A 16,399-nucleotide genomic window follows, 5' to 3' on the forward strand; every position below is an offset into this window, starting at 1 on the left:
AGCACTATTATTTCTTTTACATTTATGACAACAGCAAAAGGTGAGTGAGCGTAGCGAACGAACTTCAACCTGGAGGCGAGTGAGCGTAGCGAACGAGCTAACCTGAAGGCAAGTGAGCGTAGCGAACGAGCTAACCTGAAGGAAAGTGAGCGCGGCGAACGAGCTCCAACCTAAAAATGAGTGAGCGTAGCGAACGAACTTCAAAAAGAACCGAAATTTCTTAAACCATGTCCTCACTCATAACTGCTATAAGCATTTGATACTTTTATGCCAACCCCGTACGAAGGACGGGTACTCTGCTAGTATAATATAATAAATAACCACTAAATGGTTAGCAATATAATTCTAGCCTAGCCCTAGAAAGAGACCTATGCTTCACGGATTTAGTCAGTGCCAGTGGTTTGGAGAACTTTACTTTTAACCCCTAACCCTGCAAACAGCTATAACGGTTACACGGTGGCCGTGGAACGGAACCAAAAGTTTACTACTGCTAAACTGTGCAATAACAGTGACATCATAGCAGTGCTTGTGCGCATGCGCGACAGCTGCACCTCCCCCTTCGACTAGAAGGTCGTGGAACCGGTACCGATACCGACTTTGAAAAAGTAAGTGGTACCGGACCCATTACTATTTCGAAGAATTAATGAAATAAAATTACTTATTTGGCCATTCATTCAATACAGAAATAAAACATACACAAATCAAACTAAACCAAACCACATAATAAAGTAAAGAAAATAATCAGCTGAATTAAAGCGGGGATCTTAGAGATAGATTTGGGAGGGAAGGGGTCTCTCCTGGATGTTGGCAAAACTGACTGGAGCCGACACGACACGACCTGGACCAACTGGACTGTGGACCGACTGGACTGGACCTGTTGTCGGCGTTGTCGGCTACGGTACGGCTATCATCAACATCAACTGTCACTGCAGACTCTACTGACTGCGACTGCTTTTGTCACTTTGTCAGTGTTTATCTTATGTGTATTTTCATTGGTCATTCGTTGTCAAGGACTAAGAATTTGAGGAATACTATTCACTATCAATAATTATACGTGTTATGCTTCAGTTAATTTATTAGTCAGTTTTCTACTTTAAATTAACAGTTACTGTACTAGGTCAATTACCAAAAATGTCTGAAAGCAAGGAACAATCAATCAATCAGTTATCAACTGAACCTCCTCCTCTCTTTGATAATGTAGATATTTTTGATAAAGACGAGGATAATGATGATTTGTTTGCCTCTGCCATGGATGTGAGTTTATAAACCTTCTAAGTTTAAGCCTATTTCGCATCTTATGACCACACAATAAAATTAACTAATTCTCTCATTTCAGCTTAGGCCTATTTCTCATACAGGCTAGACCTAGCCTATTTTGCTAGTTTGTTGAGTATTTAGGAATAGCGAAACATATTAATTAGATATAATATTCTATATTTTTATCCTGTTTACTTTGGAGGACACTCCGGAACTGCAACTCGGTGCTTATGAGAATATTAACCTACTGGAAACTAACTTAAGATTGACATCATCAACTTAGCCTAAGTTACAAAAAAAAGCTGTAACGCAATAGGTCCTCTCACTCTAGGAACCTAGATCGGTAGTCTTGGGATGATTTAAGTTAACTTAGGTGAGAATGGGTGATGCTATCGCTTGAAGTAATCCTTCAAATAATGATGATCTGTCTAATTTTACAGGATATTGGAACTCTGAACAACGAGAACAGTCACTCTCCTAAACCTTTATTGACAGAGCTACCCAAACTACAGTTGAACTTTGTAAGTTTTGAATAGGTACCGGTAGTTCACAGAGTAAGTTCTCATTTTCATTGATAGGCCTATATCCATTGAACTTTGCTACTGTCAACATTTGATTACTATATTCAGTTTTTAGGTTAGGCCTTATAAGTTACGCATTTAGTTTAATGTGGTGTACCTCCTCCGAAACTAAACAAAACATCTTTGTAAGTGTTGGTCTACATTTCAAAAATCTAAATTTTATTGACAAAGTTAGGGGCTGCATGGGCTGCACTGTAGTATCTGTCCTACACTCATTCAATTAATATAGCGATCGATATATCGGTTATTTCATTCAATCCCGGTGTATCAAGTTTGGTTAGTTAGGTTAACCTAACCTAAGTAACTAGATGAAATAATCGATATATCGAATACCTAATCTATATATCGATATTTTTCATTCGAATGAGTGTAGGACAGATACTAAAGTGAAGCCACTATATGTGCCTGTAATAAACATAAAGTAAGCACTAGGCATATGAAATAAATTTAAATTACAAAAGTTATATTGTATACAGTACCGTACTGTAAATACAGTGCTCTCTAGGCCTACATACTGTCCTAACTTATCTTTCCTAGTTACGGAATGGCGCACTTTATTCACATGCTTCCACTGTTGTTTTCTACTTATTAAAATATTTTTTTTACATCAATTTGATCCAGGATAAGTTAGTTGGAGTTCCCGGTTCGGATAGTTGGACTCACGTAGCCTACTTTGTTTAGGTCTATTATATTACTAACTGTAGGGCCTACCATACAAATTTTAATTTGAAAATTTAATATTTTTTACATTCAACGTAATTATTTTACCTGTATTAAGGACAAAGGAGAGCAGTCCACGCCAACTCCAGTCGATGAGTTTGATGAAGAAGTTAAGCTACAGAGTCCTGAACCTCCGAAAGCCACTAAAGCTTCGGCCGAAGAGGTAAGTGGCTGGAAATACTGTTTTATTTTAGTAATCAGCCTAATTCAAACAGACAAACCATTTAAAAATATACATAAACAAATACAAAATAAGAGGTAGTCATTAATTAAACATTTTCTGTGATTAGCCTAGGACATACTTATATAGCAAGGTGTTTCTTTCAACAGCGTAGAAGATTACAAGTGTAACGAGAAAACAGTGTGTGTATAAGCTGGAGAAAAGATGGATGGTTATTGAAAAAAACCTTAAAAAATATCCTTCAAGACTAAAGTAAAATTGTGTACATTCCAAGAAATAAAAAGGATGAGAGTCACTCTCAATTATACACTGACTTTTAAATGATTAACTCAACCCAGTATGGGCTTAGAAATCTTGTTGATTGTTCAGTAATACATTGGATATTGTGAATATGTTAACAGATTGAGAAAGATGGCAACGATCAGTTTATCGAAATCACCATCGGCGAGCCGAGTCGTGTGGGAGAAGGAATGGCTTCCTACGTCGCCTACCGAGTTCATACGCATACCAACATTCCATTGTTCAGAAAGAAAACCTTTGCGGTACATCGGCGATTTAGCGACTTCCTCGGACTCCACGACAAACTTGTGGACAAATATTTGCGGGCAGGAAGAATCATTCCTCCGGCTCCCGAGAAAAGCATGATGGGTAAAATAGACTAGTTACAAGGCTATCATTTTACAATGAAAAATTTTTAATGTGGCACAATGTAGAAGTGTTCTATACTTTAATATTACAATACCTTTAACATAAACTCATTCCTCTAACCGTTACTACTACCAAATATTACTCAAATAATACAAAAAAATATGTTTATTGAAAAAAAAAAATGTGGACAAAACATTGAATACCTTTGCAATCTTTTGCTGTAGCCGATGCTACTTTCTTGGTTGTTAAACCCTGCTGATTGACAAATGCTTAAACTGATGAAAGTTTGAAGCAATCAAGTGCATCTAGGAAACACTTGGCTCTTTTGCATTGAATATCAATACTGTTTTCAATGGTTACAATGGCTGAAAAAACATTACCACCAGTGTCACTTGATTGTTCGATAAAATTGCGAATGGTTTCTACCGCACGCCGCGCTTCCTTTATTGTAACGAAGTGAAGCTGGTCGTCTGTCCCCGTCTCGTCGTCTCCACCCAACCCATCGTCGTCTGCTTCTGCCTCGTCCCTGTCGGCCACTGCCGCCACTATCTCGTCTTCTGTCAACGTTCCGGCGACTGCTACATCGTTGTCGACTTCAACAAAATCTTCAAATGCTGTGTCATTTACATTACAGTGAGTCATTATGGCATTCCATTCGCTCTCGATTAGATCTTCAACAGGATCTGGTGTAACTGTGACGATTTCTGGTTCAGTTTCTCCATTTACAAATCCACACGTTTTAAAACAATTAGCAATTGTTTCTTGAGTTACATTTTCCCATGATTTGTTTGGCATTCTCATCGCTTGTAGGATATTGATTGGAACGATGGCTTTCTCTTCTTCGATATTTGATATATGTCTTACAACTTCTTTCCTGTAGAGAGTCTTGAAATTTTGTATTATTCCCTGTAAATAATAAAGAATAAATTCGAATTGTAGAGGCTTGAGTACGTGCAAATTCGAATTATAGAGGCTGCCTAAAGCGTAAAAATCACTTTGAATTATCGGTATATTATTTTTCGAATTTTAGAGGTTTTCTGATGGGAACAGACAAAAGTTTCTAATTATAGAGGTTTTCGAATTATCGAGGTTCGAATTAGCGAGGTTCTACTGTAGAAGGCACAGATTGTAATCTGTGATTCGCAGAGTTTATCTCCATTGCTAAATTAAACTAAATGTAATAATTCTACTTGATGATAAAGAAACTTGAAGCTAGTTTAATGAGTTTTGGGGCACCATAGTGTTTTGAAAAGACATTCACATGGCCGGCTAAAAGCAAGCGTTCACTTAGTCGAAGAAATCCGACAATTCTACATCAGAAGTCCGAAAAATTTGATTGGCGATTGAAGTGTTCAGCTGAACAAACCTAAATTGGTCACTTTATGATGTTATCTGTGAAAGAAAGAGTCTTTGTGCCTAAAAAGATTCAGTTAAAACATCAGATAAACCCGCCGATCGCCTTCAGCGTACAGACATTGCCAGTTTTTTGCTCATATAAGATTGATGAAAATCTGAATTTTACTAAATCATTCTGAATCGTAAAAAAGAATGAGAAAAAAACTTTGTTCTTTTTCCCTTCAATTTGACGTTTAAATCGTTTATTTATTTTGAATAGTCCCTGAGCAACGACCGTTTCAAATCCCGGCATTCTTTTAAAAACACCCTGTACTTTAAACAAATTTTATTGGACCTACTTCTATTCAAAGGCTTTATTTATTCTACCTAATAATATTTATTAGTTCTATTAAATAAATTTATGTGAAATCACTACCATGTGGTAGGAGTAGAAAAGAGAGTTCAAGGCCTGAAGAAAACTCTTTATAACCTTTCTCAGTTGAAAGTAGGCACTGTAAGTGACAATGAAGTATTTTAATGTTTTGTGTAAGTGTAAAGTTTTGTGTTTCTTGAGCCAGCTTAGACTCTTTTCCAGGAAAGCCTGTTATCCTAAAAAAATTTAATAGGCTACAGTAAGTCATTCGGTTTCTTTTCCTATGTAGGAACGACCAAGGTGAAGATGTCTGGGCAGAACGAGCAAGGCCCCTCGTCAGAGTTCATAGAGCGGAGACGTGCTGCGTTGGAGAGATATCTGCGGCGAACCGCAGAACATCCGACCTTCAGAGTAGACCCGGATTTCAGGGAGTTCCTGGAAGCGGGTAACTATACATCAGCAACTAACACCCCTTATAAATCATCCTTGTAGACGTCCAGAGGACGATTTAAAGTTAGTCCATGTGGTTTTTTGTGGAGAATGTTTTGTTGTTAATTTCTATTTTGCTAGTTAAATCAATTAGTGGTCTTCCACGATTGAAGAAAAAAAATGTTTTTACCTGAAATCAGGGCATTTGATAGAAAATAGGCCAAGCCCAGCATTTACTATTGCGATTGCAGAATGCTCCTACAAAGATTTTGCAGTAAAGAATTCACACTTATGATGTAATTGCAGAGGATGATGATTTTGTGACTGCAGGTGACTAAGATGATGTCTACACTACTGCGGGAGATATTCAAAATTTTGCCTCAATCACGGCTTTTGCCATTTTTATCAAGGATAGGCCTACTGTAGTTTTAGGTTTTTAAAAATTGTTTCTGTGAGCGATTCGGATAGTTGGAATAACAATCCATGCTGTACTACGGTGTCTAAAATAAGCTACAGATTTTACAATCAGACGAGAGATCTACTTGCGCTGTTCAAAGTCGGTATAGGTTTGGAAAGTAGGCTACTGGGGCTGTTAATGGTCAATTGTGAGACTGGGTTTAAAAGCTATCTGTAGTATGTAAATTTCTAGGTTTGAATTGAGAACCTTTACATTTTTAAAAGAGCTCTTGAAGAGGAATAAGAAAGAATTTTTAAAAGGATTATGTTAGAAAATTAAGATAATTTTTAAAAATTATCTTGTTTTATAGAAACTTTTTTGTCCAACCGTTTTACTAAATCAAATTTTTAGTGAATTGTTTGAGATTGATGAATTAGTTCAATTTTATTGTGTTGTGTAAACTCTAAGGTATTTTATTTAGGTTCTTGATTTTTACACCTGAGAAAATATTATGTACAGTATTAGATTACTCAATAAAAACAAAAAGCCTAGTGTACTAGTAAAACTGATGATTTTATATAGTTTGTTAAAGTTTAGTTTACCCTTCTTGTACTTCGTGATAAATTTAACTTTATCTATATAAAGTTTTGTATATCCCCTTATTACCTTTTATTCACCTGATTGTAAAAATAAGCTTTCACTGAAAGTCAGTTAAATGTTATCGACTCTTGGATAGGTTTAACCTTAAGGTTAGATTTTTTTAAATCCATCCAAACACTAGTTGTTTATGTATTGCTTGTTTGTTCAGATATGGAACTGCCTAAGGCCACAAATACATCGGCTTTGAGTGGTGCTGGCGTTATGAGGCTGTTCAACAAAGTTGGCGAAACTGTCAATAAAATAACTTACAAGATGGACGAGAATGATCCGGTAATCATTTCAGATTTGTCTTTGTTCAGATGGTACATTGAAAGCGAGGAAAAACAGCTCAGACAGTAACTGCAGCTTAGTTGGAAATTAGAGAAGTTAATAAACAGCTAAGCCTATCAAAAAAATATCAGCCTAATCAAAATATAACTGGATATTACAAAAAACACAATTTTATATTAAGAATCAAAATCTGGGTGATGTGAAAAACTTGTGCATTTTCAACCCAGTGAAAATGCAAAATAGGCATAAGGGTTACATTTGAAGGACTGTTGTTCAGATAGCAGCTAACCTAAATGAGGAAAAGTTTGTCCTGGTAATAAAAACTCACAACTGTTAAACACTATACACACACAACATTTTAAATATAATAAATCACTGAATTGAGGAAGGTCTGAGTTAGGAAGCTGGGTTTAGTATAAGACTGGTTAGAACTGGCCTTAATATCCGAGGATTGCCAGTTAAAGTCTGTGTGTAGGATAATTTTTTATCCTATCGTAATTAGTAATTTCTGATCAGAATTAATGCTGCCTTTTAACGTTGTAAACTAGTAACATCAAGGTTCAACTTCCTAAGTTAAGGAGTTGGTCGTATTGAAAACTGGTATCACATGAGTTGTAATTAAACTTTTAAATTCACAGTGGTTTGAAGAGAAGGTGCAGCAAGTAGAAAGTCTAGACGCTCAGTTGCGCAAACTATTGTTGAGTGTTGAGACGCTAGTGATGGGCCGCAGAGATCTGGCTCAACTCACATCTGCGTTCGCTAAGTCTGCGGCAATATTGAGCAACTGTGAGGAACACTCTTCGCTGTCTAGAGTCCTGGCTCAACTGACTGATGTGGAGGAAAAGGTACTGTAGATAAATGCGGGGTTTCCTAGCTACCGAATTTGGCTGCAGAATTGTAAAGGCCGTGAGAGGTTTTGGTGCCCGCATTTTGGGTGAAGCCCCTGCCGAATGTCGTCTTGTGAAGAGTTAGTGCTGAAACAGGCAACTGTATTTGGCAGCCGAATTCGCTAGCTAAGAAATCTCCCCTTCAGCTGCAGAAATGGGTAGAAATTACGAGAGCTGTGTAGTAAATAAAAGGCCTCCATCGAGTTTCTGTAGCGACCATGTGAGCTCAGATTCCCTTTGCCATGTGCTTTACTTTATTCACTACAGTTTTTGCTAGTTTCTACCCATGTACAACGATTAGTCTTGTTACAATAGAAAAATAATAAAATATATATGTATGAATTTTGTTTTGTGATTAGATTTCTGTAGTTCAAGACACCAATGGCTATTGAAGTCCATTGTCAGTTGAAGAATGAATGGAGCAAAGTGAAAATGTGCGTAGGGGTTCAGAATAATTGGTGGTCGTAAAATTTACACAATGTTTCAAATGTTTTACATAGTGTGAACCGGCTGCGATCATTCATCTATCTTGTTTGAGACAGTGACCAAAGTTAGAGGAATTTTGTGTGTGTGGATTGTCAAATTAGGGGATGTCTTTACGCAACCATCATGGGCAATGGTAAATTAAAGTGGAAATGTGCGTAGGGGGTTCATAATGTTTGGGGTTGGTCGTAAAATTTACCCAGTGATTAAAGTGTTTTTCATAATGTGAACCGGATGCGATCATTCATCATTGTCTTGTTTGAGGCAATGACAAAAGAGGAATTTTGGGTGTGTGGATTGCAAAATTAGGGGATGTCTTTATGCAACCATCATGGGCAATGGTAAACTCTGCTACGCAGATATCTTAAACACACTGATCGATCAGCAAGCAAATTTTTATCAATTCTAACCTGTCTTGATGGTAGCTGATAAACGCCCGCTGTCAGGAAATATGTGCCAATAATGTGATAATGTGTCCTTCTGCAAACGTAAGTCACTCATTTAATATGTTTAAACACTTAAATGCAAACATATCTGTCAAAAGGCAATGGGTTTCAACCTAATTGCAGAAGGTAGGCTATGCAGAAGCTAATTCCTGCATGGCAGAAGCCCCGATTTCTCCTCACTTCATTTTCAGCTACAATAACTAAAACTAATCTTCACATGTGTGGGAAATTTTTAGTGTTGTAGTGAAAGTTGTTTACTTCAAAGTAAACACAATGGTGATGTTTTTATATTTGAACTAACGTGCTCGGCTACAATGGGAGCTTAATGTAATTTACGAACAGCCCTAGGGTTAACATTTTTATAGAAGTTTTTACGGACAGACTCATTGTAGTTATTTGTTCCTCTATCACAATTTATCGTCTTTTATTGTAACTATACATATGCTTATAAATTTGATCTGAACACAGGTTGCCAAGACTTTACCAGTGGAGTTTTTTACCAGTACTTTGTTTGCAGGTTGAAGCGGTACATAACGATCAGTCCAACACCGACTTTGCGATTCTCTATGAGCTGCTCAGAGATTACGTAGCTCTAATCGGATCAGTCAAGGTGAGTTCAATATCAGAATCATTTATTGTTCTTTAGCAATAAACAGCAATTCATTGTTATACATGCAATAGACAGTGTCATTTTAACTTACAAAATAACATACAATACAATAATAGATAGGTTATGAGTAAAACACAGATTATTAAAAACTAACAGAATACACTTCATAAAATTCTTGTAGGCTGTAAAAAGGGGTTTGGTTCAGCCTTTCATTAAACAACAACACTCACAATCTTTCATTAAACACTTTAACCTCCGGAAATTTACAGCAATGATTTATCTTGAATAATTTCAATCTTACTGTATTAAAACTATCTTGACATAGAATATGGCAGGTCTAGCTTTAAATAGGCCCTAACTCGAGTCATTTTGGTCCAATTTTGATGAAATTTGGAAAGAAACTTGTAGTGCTGGATCCACTTAAATAAGTTGATGACCCGTCAAGATTGGGTCGTGGGAACCAGATGGTTTGAAATGCTTCAAAACAAATCCTAACCAAACAAATGTAATTCACTTAGTCTGTAGGTTTGCTGCAGCGGGAGTATTGTGTAATTTTAGCCTCTGGTCTGTAGTTCATAATGTTGTAATATTTTTTCTAGGACGTGTTTCATGAACGTGTAAAGGTTTACCAGAATTGGCAACATTCCCAGCTGATGCTCAACAAAAAGAGGGAACAGAAAGCAAAGCTGGACTTGGCAAATAAACCAGACAAGGCTACTGTGGCTCAGGAGATCGTTGAGGTAATGTTGGTATAACTGCTGTACTTCAGTGCTACTGCTAAAAAATAGATTTTGAACAGGTTATTTGTGCTAGTAGTTTGACTATAGACAAACAAATTAATTATAGACTGACAGCAGTGCTGTGTTAGCATTCTGGCTTTCACCTCTAGGAGTGCCGTGTAGTTTCGGCGCACACTGCTGCAGCATCAAGCGCTCGCGAGCTTTGCAATGACAAGTTGGTAGTTGGAGCCAGGTATGCCAATTTCTGGAGAATTCCCCGGAATCCGGGAAGTAGGAGTTTGTTCTGTTATATTTTTGTGTTTTAAAAACGTAGGGGATTTAAAACAAAATTTACTGTTTCCTTAAAATTACGGAATTTCAGAATTTTGTTCTTCAACCAAATCAAATCAAATCAAATATATTTATTTCCATTCGGTACAATAAAGTACAATAGGATAGGTCAGATTGCATTTTACAAATTGTCATGAAGCAAATTAAAGTAGATGTAAATATAAAATTAAACTTAAATTATATAGTATATAGAACAAAACAATTAAACAAACAATTTCTCCTTCAAGCTGGCCTGGAACATCAATAACAGATAAAATAGAAAATAATTTCTGATAACATCATATCTTAATAAAAAAAAGAGAGGATTAGTTTTCAATAATAGTTTTAATGTGAAGAATGATTTATAGAGACTATTAATTAATAGAGTGTGGGGATTTGTATTTAAGTGTATAGAACGATCTAGAAAGCAATTTTGCAAGAAAAAAACTCATTAAGTGAATAAAGTGGGTTTATTAATAACCAGTTATAAAACTTTCTCTTGAATTGTTTGACATCATATTTTGAGATAAGGCCAATGAGTTTATTGTAAACCTTTGGAGCTACAACAACATGGCTGTTTATAGATTTTGAGAGCCTGTGGTAGTCAATGGAAGTATGATTTTTATTTCAAGTATTATATCTGTGTTCATGGAATTTTAGTATTTGTGTGTTATTTATTACATATACAGTTAAATCAAAGATATACAGATTAATAATAGTAGGAATTTTCATTCAAACAAAAAGAGGTTTACAATGTTCATCAAGTTCAGATTCAGCGATAACCCTAACGGCTCTTTTTTGGAGAATTAAGATTTCATCCACTCTACTGCAGTTACCCCAGAGAATTAATCCATATCTAATTATTGATTGAAAGTAGGCAAAATAGGCAGTTCTAACAGAATTTGTTTCCAAGCAATGAACCAGGCGTCTTAGGAGAAATATTGTTCTTGATAGTTTTGGTGTTATATAATCAATGTGAGATCCCCAGGTAAGAGTACTATCTATTTTTATGCCCAAAAATTTCACCGAATTAACTGCGATATTAATATCAGTCCCGCTATTAGGGAGGGGTCTTAGGCTGAAAACAACATTCTGTGTTTTACTTTCATTTAAGAGAAACCAATTTGCTTTGAACCAGTCTGATGATGTGGTGAGGGTATTTTTTGATAATAAATTTAGCTGTTCAAAATCATTATTACTGTGGAAAAAGGTTGTATCATCTGCATAAAGAATAGTTGAGGAATTAACTGAATTTGGGAGATCATTAATGCATATTAAAAACAAAAGTGGACCCAGGACCGAACCCTGGGGCACACCCACATTTATTGATATTTCTTGAGACCAGAGACCATCAGTGTAAACCCTTTGTCTTTGTTTAGATAAGTAAGATTTTATGAGCTTTAGAGCAGAGCCTGTAATTCCATAGTAATTTAATTTTTTTATTAGGTCATTTGGATCAACACAATCAAATGCCTTGCTAAGATCACAGAAGGTGGCCTGGGCATATGACTTGGTCTCAAAGGAAGAAATAATTTCACGAACTAGTTTGTCTACAGCTTGGACTGTTGATTTGTCCCTTCGAAACCCGAATTGACAATGATTGAAAATTTTATTGTCTTCAAAAAAGGAATAGATTTGATCATGAACTATATTTTCATATATTTTTGAAATTACTGGAATTATTGAAATTGGGCGGTAGCTTAAAGGTTCGTTCCTTGGGCCCTTCTTATGAACTGGGCATATCCTGGATATTTTTAACTGATCTGGAAAGACTCCCTCAATCAATGAAAAATTTATGCAATATGCCAAGGGTACTGAAATACTAGGAATAATACTTTGTAGACAATTGTTACTCATATTATATACATCACAGCTGTCTGAATTACTAAGTCTTTTAGCAACCCGTATAATATCTTCAGGATTTACAAGTTTCCATTGGAAAATATGTGGGGTTATAACTGTATTTCTTAGAAAATCACTGGAAGTAAATTTAGTGTTACCAATTTGTTTTTTAATATTTGCTACACTTTCTACAAAAAAAGTATTAAAGACATCAGGTGCAATGTGATGGTTGTTTGCTTTATGTAAACCACAACTATGAGTTTTAATTATGTTCCAGGCCGCTTTACATTTATTTTTACTTTCTTCGATATATTTGGCATTATACACCTTTTTAGCCTTATACAAAGATTGCCTGTACTTTTTTGTTTTTTTTATAATCATTTAAATAATTCATAAGATTTAAAACTGGCTGGCTGGAAGTTTTCAGCAGGCTCTTCAGAAACACAATTCTTTCCTTCATAGCTTTTAAGTCCTTGGTGAACCAACCAGATTTTTTGTTTACTTTACTTTTATGAAGTTTATTTTTTTTTACAGAAAATTGCAATATGTTGTTAATTATTGTGTTAAAAAGCATATCAAAGGCTTGTTGTGAATTTGTGAAGCAGTTACCAAAGAACTGTTTTTCCCAATTATAAGACAAGAGGCTTAAGTTAATTTTTTCAAAAGCAGACTTAGGAACCACAAAATCTATACATTTACCTCTCTCATCATCGATTGGGTTGTCTCTAATTTTTTGAGATGGGGGTTTATTTTTCCTAAACTCCATTCCTACTAAAATACCATCATGATCAGAAAAGGGAAACTTAAATATCCTGGAAAACTTAACCTTAGGTTGTGGTTATTCAACCATATTAAAAAGTGGGTTTGATACGTTGGTAGAATTTCGTTTGCAAGGGTAATAGTACTGGTAACAGACAGTGAGTTGACGACAGCAGCGAATCAACGAACACTTGAGTACGCTCTAGCGGCACATCGTGGAACCTTCCTTGTCAGTCTACAAATGTATGTTAAATAATTTTTTTGTCCATGGTTTGACTTCCATAGTCTGCTGTCATAATAAAAAACTAAAGTCTTCAGGCACAGTATACTATCAAGTCATTAAAACTGCAAATTGTATCACATAACATGCAACGCGTTGCTTATTAATAAAAAAAATTAAAAGTATTGCAGTTTTATCGTTTGGATTTTTTCAGTGGGAAGCAAAGGTTGAAAGATGTCAAGAGGAGTTCACAAGCATTTCCAAAATGATCAAAAAAGAGCTGGAAAGATTCGACGTGTCTCGTGTGAAAGACTTTAAAGCCACCATAATCAAGTATATGGAGGAGCAAATGACGCATCAACAACAGGTAAACATATCTAACTTGTGGCTCAAAGCAGTAAAATATAAAAGAGACGTTGTATTAAACAATTGTGGATATTAGTAATGTGTCAAAACCGAATCTCAAATCTCAAAACCATCAGAACTTGGAATGGTTTTGGTTTTGAATTTCAATAGGCGAGTTTTGGCATTTAAAAGTTTCAAAATTGAAGGTATGGCCATTTTTGGTTTGGAACTGCTGACATTTTTTGTGTCATGATTAGTCACTTATTATTTCAGGGGGTGTCAATTTCTTTCAGTTTTGAATGCAAAATGAACATTTTATTAGCCTATCTGTATTTTTTAAGGCCTTGACTCGGCAATTATACAATTTTTACGTTTGGGTTTCGAGAATCAAAATTCGGGATTTGATTTTTCAAGTTTAGATTTTGTGATTCCAAAATTCTGGGTTTGACCATCAGTAATGAATATAGTTATAAATTGTATAAATAATATATTCATTCCAAAACTTAATGAAATGTTGTTAACCCTTCAGGTCCTAAATGCTTGTACATTAGTCATCTTGTATCATTATAAAACTTCCACTTCTATTTATGAATTTATGTGTGCCCATCAAAAACAGCCTAAAACTGCACTTGTCGTGTGTTCTAACCTGGGTGCCTAGAACACTGGGTGTTGGGATTTACCAGTTATGGAAGTGTCGCAGGCCGTTGGGTCTCATCAATGGCCAAATAATCATTGATCAATGATCAATGTCAGGCGTTTCCATCCAACCAGAGTAGCTCTAAAGATAAAGGGTTGAATCGTGTTACCATTATTAAATTGGACTTTTCCAACTTTTGTTGAATCATATCTCTATCAAATCTGGTGCAACTCATGAAGAGGTTACTATCTTCTGCTGAGGTTGGTGGAGACTTATCGTAAGTAAACAGGGGACGGCTTTGGTGAGGTTGAAGATGGATGTGGATTCCTTGTGAGTTGCACCATTGGCTTTGGTACGCTGAAGAATACATCCCAACATCCCATCTATATGGACCAGATACATCAGATACATCTATATGGACAAGATTTTTATTCAAAAAGAATGTAGCCTATAGTGAGCCATTCACAGAATGCACTAGTGTTTAAATTTCTACTTTCTACCTTATTTATTGGTAGTGAGATGATTGAGTTTACATAAACGATGCTATAGCTAGTAGTATTCCTATCAGGTTTGACTTGGTTAAAAAGTCTGCGTATGGGACAGAAATCAGTAATTTACATCAGAGCAATCTGTTGGTGGCTCACTTCAACTACATCCATTTTGATAAGAAAATTACAACAACTTTAATATAGGGATGGAACGTTTACGCAATCTATCATTCTGTTTTTAGGTTTACAGAAAACTTATTTTTGTAAGAATTGCGCTCATAAAATTTGGTACTAAGATGATAAATATAGGTGTAGCTAAATCAATTAATAATCCCTTTTACTCAAAGAGTATGGTACTTAATCTGTCTTATTGTTAATTGGCACAAGATGTAGGCCTATTCAATCATGCAAGTAAATCCCTGAAGAAAGCTGGACCCCCCCCCCCCCCCGCCCCAAGTTTTGGAGAAGTCACAGATGTTTAGATTTCCAACCCCTTAGAGTCAAAGTAAAAGAGTGACCCACTAAGCTAGTTGTGCTACCTGTGCAAATAACTAATTTATCAATATCATGAATAGTTTCTGGTTGATTTTGCTGTCATTTAACAGCTGTATTTACATGTTTCAGCTGATCAAGCACTGGGAAGCATTCCTGCCAGAGGCCAAAGCTATTGCATGAACAGTGTGGCACGTAAATTCTGCGACCATGTATTACTGAGTTTTGTAGCACTCGTTATATTGTGCTGCAACAAGTTGTTTTGAACGTTGAAGATACTTCCAAAACATTTATTAATCACACTCAAGATGTTGTGCAAAAACAAAAATTTTCCCCATTCTCGGTGATTTGTTAAAGATGTGTAAGTAATTTTGTAAATTAACATGATCCCAGAAAGGTAGATAAGTAATTTTGCTTATGCAATGTCTATATCATAAAACAAAATTGAAGATATACCTAAGATATACCTGACATTAAATGGCTTGCAACCTCTACAATCATTTCATGATTTACATGAAATGCTGAGTCCAAATATGTTTATTTGTGGAACGTCTTGAGAATTAAGACTGCTCAAAGCAGTTTTTTTGTATATAAGATTTCTATGATTTTGTCTTTTATTTACCCTTAATATAACACAATACTTCTGATAAGAGAATATCGAAACCTTGATTCTATGTTGAATATTTAATCAAAAACTAGAACATAATTATTGTTTTTTCAAAGATTACTTTATTTTTGTGTCTTGTAAAATCACATTACTAATGTTTGTTGTTTATTTTATTTGAGTTTAAGCTATGTTTATGCCTTTTGTAAAGTATGATAATTTTTCTGTGCTTATTATATCTTTGAACTTGATAATCAACTCGAGTTTTACCATAATATTATACTGTGAATTCAATAAAAGTGCATTATATTTAATAATTTGTATTCCTTACTGTGTTCACATTTTAAGACACAATAGTGTCAACAATATACTTTATTTGTACGTTATTTAAAATAAATGTATATCTTACCACAACATTATTTTTGTTTCTCAACCTGTCCAAATCAAACTCAAACCAACCTCAATGTCGTTGGATGATACTTTTAGTTACATTTGTGCATTTCTTTGCTTTTGAAATTTTGTGAAGGTCTTATTCTTAGAATACAATTGGTACACAAATCTATCTTTTATAAAACTTTTTACCTTGTAGTTCTTTAGGCTACACAGTCCAATATATTCTAACATGGAGTATATTACAGGCACAAAATCAGATGTGTATTTCAGAAAATTACTTGTAAGAGGAAAAC

The 16,399-nt window shown here is 35.3% G+C and overlaps 1 protein-coding gene across 1 annotated transcript; it reads left to right on the forward strand.

Moving 5' to 3' along the window:
- Nucleotides 1-977: 977 nt before the first annotated feature.
- Nucleotides 978-16,115, forward strand: LOC128996399 (sorting nexin-2-like). The gene is made up of 11 exons (XM_054421710.1): nt 978-1,254; nt 1,698-1,778; nt 2,617-2,721; nt 3,141-3,387; nt 5,385-5,540; nt 6,730-6,851; nt 7,490-7,696; nt 9,185-9,277; nt 9,877-10,017; nt 13,362-13,514; nt 15,242-16,115. Exons 1-11 carry the CDS (start codon nt 1,132-1,134, stop codon nt 15,290-15,292), a joined length of 1,479 nt encoding a protein of 492 aa, XP_054277685.1. The 5' UTR covers nt 978-1,131; the 3' UTR covers nt 15,293-16,115.
- Nucleotides 16,116-16,399: the final 284 nt, after the last annotated feature.

The sequence above is a fragment of the Macrosteles quadrilineatus genome, unplaced genomic scaffold (assembly GCF_028750875.1).
Source record: "Macrosteles quadrilineatus isolate MER2022 unplaced genomic scaffold, UCM_ALF_1.0 Scaffold_6__1_contigs__length_79288215, whole genome shotgun sequence".
Lineage (NCBI taxonomy): Eukaryota > Metazoa > Arthropoda > Insecta > Hemiptera > Cicadellidae > Macrosteles > Macrosteles quadrilineatus.

What these genes read in the sequence shown, in the direction of transcription:
- LOC128996399 (XM_054421710.1), top strand. Translation starts at nt 1,132, where the DNA reads ATGTCTGAAAGCAAGGAACAATCAATCAATCAGTTATCAACTGAACCT. An exon ending in CCAAACTACAGTTGAACTTT is followed by an intron (nt 1,779 to 2,616) that starts GTAAGTTTTGAA and finishes ACCTGTATTAAG; the next exon opens with GACAAAGGAGAGCAGTCCAC. An exon ending in CAGGGAGTTCCTGGAAGCGG is followed by an intron (nt 5,541 to 6,729) that starts GTAACTATACAT and finishes TTGTTTGTTCAG; the next exon opens with ATATGGAACTGCCTAAGGCC.